The following is a 3,568-nucleotide window of genomic DNA, read 5'->3' on the forward strand; positions in this document are numbered from 1 at the left end:
TATCTCCAAAAGGACGGTAGACAAAAGTACAAACGTTCCCCACAAGAAAAAAAAGCAGACCCTCCTTTTAACAAAAAATCCAGTCTCAATTCAAAAGAACTGCCTAAGAAGTTAAGTACCTTTAAAAAAAAATCCTGATGCAAACTAAAAGAATCAAGAAGCTCTTCCACAGGGCATGAAATTAGAGACCCACTTTTATTGGGTACAGGGCTAGGATACCTGTGCTTGGCTTGTGAGCATAGGAATCGGTGGCTCTTTTTCACTCTGACTTGTTCCCATTCTGATGAAAACCTAACGAGGCTGTGAGAATGCCGCTTCCCCTCATCACTTACCAGCCCATCCTCTCCCGGTCCCGGGAAGGTCACCGCAAGATCATGACCATTCTCATCTAAAGCTTTGATTTCAATGCCCAAGTTGGATTCGGATTGTTTCAGCCAGTTTTGCAACACGGTCTTCACATCGATGCTCTGCCAAATGCCAGCGCCTGGGCTCATGTCGAGTTTCAGGGATTGGATTCCCGTGTATCTCGTCCCATCTTCCATGGGCTCAACGAGCCTCAGGATTTGCACAAACACCGTCGTGGGCGTCATGACGGGTCTCAGATAGATCCACAGCTGGGCCTGGACCACTTCATTGAATTGTATTTTAGAGTTGAAATTAAAGAAGCAGCATTTGGGTTTTCCTTCCACTTGCGTCAGAAGATCAGCTAAAAAAATGAATCAGAAAAGAGTTACTGAAATTATTTCTCATTAAAAAAATGAAGAAACCCTTTCATATTGACTGGTGAGTATTTTTTCTATTGGATTAATGAATGTATATTTAGTCTTTTAAGATGAAAAACTGTAGAATTTCATTCATAACTCAGAAAAATATCCAAGAAAAGAATGACTCTAGTTCTTCAGAATTTTTTAGATGTTTTTTCAGCTGTTTATGAGGAATCTGTCCCTTTCCAGAGAACTGTAGACTTGGGGAAACCCTGAGAAGGTTCGAACAGCGGATGAGATTTTAAAATGATGATGATTAGAGAGAACAAGAGACACCGTGGAGGAACATCCACTTAGAATTCTTTGGGAATCTGAGCAGTTACACTTACTGAGCAGCTATACCAATCAGTCTGGAGGAGGAACCCTCCCCCCAGGCCTGAATTACCTGGGGACAAGACACTGAGCCGCAGCCAAGCCTGGGCAGTGAGCAGAAAATACAGGACATCGGCTACGTGTGGGCTCTGGAGTAGCGTTTTAAAGGATCGAACCCAGGCAGGTAATTAGTTCAAGGTTAACTTGGGGCTGTTTGGAAAGTTAGGAAGCGCGTCTTCGGTGCCGGGCTGTCGGGGTGAGCAGAAGCCCTTGGAAATGTCTCTCCTCTTGGTTTCCCTGAGATGGTTTATAAATAAGGCAGATCTGCTCCGGGACCAGCTGATAACAGAGTCTTCAAGGAAAAGCCTTAGTTGCATTATCACCTGATGACTGGACAGGGAGAACACTATTTTGAACCTGTCTCGAGCCCGGTGTAAAGGGCAGAAAGCACTGCATAAGGCAAGACCCGCAGACACTCGGCACCCAGTCGTTCTGGTCGTGCTTCCGCGAAGGTGCCTGCCTCCCTTCCTTGGACTGTAGTTTTGAACTGACTGCAGAAGGAATTGTATGACATATATTCTCTTTCAGGAGCAAGGTAGATACTACAGGTAGTCGTCCTCCCTCCCCGAAGAATTGGACAATATTTTAGAAGTTCTTAGGCAGCATGCCTGCCTGGAAATATGCAGGCCGGAGGCTTGCAGCCATAGCACTGTGGTCCAGCTTTAAGCAGGGCTTGGTGAGCCATAACCTACTCGGCTGAAGCGTTTATTTCTTAGGCATTTTCCGATAATTAGCTCTTGATCATCATTATGCTGTGTTTGCTTTGTCACTGCACGTTTTAATACACTGCATTTAAGAAATACTTTCTCATACTCTCCAGTGTAATCGCTTTTAAAATTAAATAGCTTAACTTTCGAAGAACACAGACACCCTGTGGGGAATGGTTTTGAATTCCAGGAGTCATTCCAGGTGGCCAGCAAGTGCTCAGCTGGGCTTAGACCTACAGACCCGCCCCCCGTCCCCGTTCTCAGTGAAAAGCCTAATCACGAGACATGGGTGTTTCAAGCAAGCAAATGCAAGCATGGGTTGTATGTGAGTTGTAACGTGGTTTGTAGCTCCTCTCCTAGTGGCCTTGGTGCTGGTGACAGTGGCAGCCTGGCACGGTACCTCTGCCACATCCCACTAAGCACCATGAATGCGTGGCGAGCACTTTCAGATCTGAGTCTCATGAAATCCTGAGAAAACAACGCAAAGCTGTGGTCCCTCCTACTTACATAAAACCCCCGGCTTGTTAAAGAGCCTGAGCACAGACCGTGTCTCACACACCCAGGCGGGCAGCCGGCAGGGCCGGTGCGGGCGGCTACTCACGTGCTGTGGGCATGGTGATGACCTTCTCCGTGGTGGCGTGGTAGTCGTCCTCCTCCAGGAAGCCCTCGCTGTCGCCGTCCAACTGTACGTCGTCCTGGTCGATGAGCTCCTGCAGCGGCGGGGCCCTGGGCAGGAGCTGCCGGATGACTTCCTTGCTGATGTTGGGCGCTGTTTCCAGGCGCAGTTTGCTGAGGATCTCGATCTTTATGGCTTCTATTCGGGACGACTTTGTGTTTCTGCCTCCAGGTGCACGCGTGGCATGGCCCCTCTTTCTCCACATCGCCTTTCTGCTCGCTGTTCCCACTCAGGCCCACGGGGCCGGTGATGATCAGCATGAACAGGTAAATGGACACGTAGACTTGCAGCTTTTGCATGATGTGGAAACTGTGCGGTCTTTTCCTGCTCCTTTTCCTCCTTTGCTTTTGAGTAATGCCAAGCAAAGGGGAATGCCTGGACAGTCGGAGACACCAGTGGCCACCCAGGGAATCTTGCACGCTATCTTCCAAGTGGCTTTTTATATTCCGACTCGGATGGGACCAGTGTCTTCAGGACCTGTGATTGGCTCCTGCTCCACAATGAGTCTCGCTGTCAGAGGTTAAACCCTGTCTGTCACAAGTCACCAAGCAGTGTTCTGTTACAGGCCAGGGCGAGCCGATGCATCTGAGTGCTTCATAAAAGAAATAAATCTACAAATCAGGGGAGGGAGAGGTGACAGTTGAGAAATGAAAGTATGTAAACAATAACATGAACTGCACTTCAGTCTGATTCATCTGTACATGTGGGACTCTTCAGTTATAATTGAAACAAGTAAGTCTCAGTTTACACTTCATATTTTACAAGCTGAAATGTTACTTCCTCAAGAATTAAAAATTATTGTATGCCATTTAAGCAAGCATTTGAAGTAAAAAAAATTATTTGTTGTATTACATTATTTTCAGTCCTGGGGAATTAGGAAAATGTAAATTTAAATTAGGAAGACCTGGATGAAAAGTCACAGTTGTCATACTAGTAAAAGGTTTTCAGCTCTAATTTGAGAAACTTTTTTCCTGACTACATTTTTAGCACGTGTTGAAAATCATACTTCTCATAATGTTATAGTGCACATGGAATTATTTTTAAATAAT

At 46.1% G+C, this 3,568-nt stretch overlaps 1 protein-coding gene across 1 annotated transcript; it reads right to left on the reverse strand.

Moving 5' to 3' along the window:
* Positions 1–60: 60 nt before the first annotated feature.
* LOC102438312 (growth/differentiation factor 8-like) lies at positions 61–3,284 on the reverse strand (the record flags this gene model as incomplete). The annotated part of the gene is given in 3 exon segments (XM_014450921.2): positions 61–706; positions 2,445–2,679; positions 2,681–3,284. Coding segments are annotated over 3 exon segments (1,019 nt in total), but the record flags the coding sequence as incomplete, so codon positions are not given.
* Between the last annotated feature and the right edge of the window lie 284 nt (positions 3,285–3,568).

The sequence above is a fragment of the Myotis lucifugus genome, unplaced genomic scaffold (genome assembly GCF_000147115.1).
Source record: "Myotis lucifugus unplaced genomic scaffold, Myoluc2.0 scaffold_5144, whole genome shotgun sequence".
Taxonomy (NCBI): domain Eukaryota; kingdom Metazoa; phylum Chordata; class Mammalia; order Chiroptera; family Vespertilionidae; genus Myotis; species Myotis lucifugus.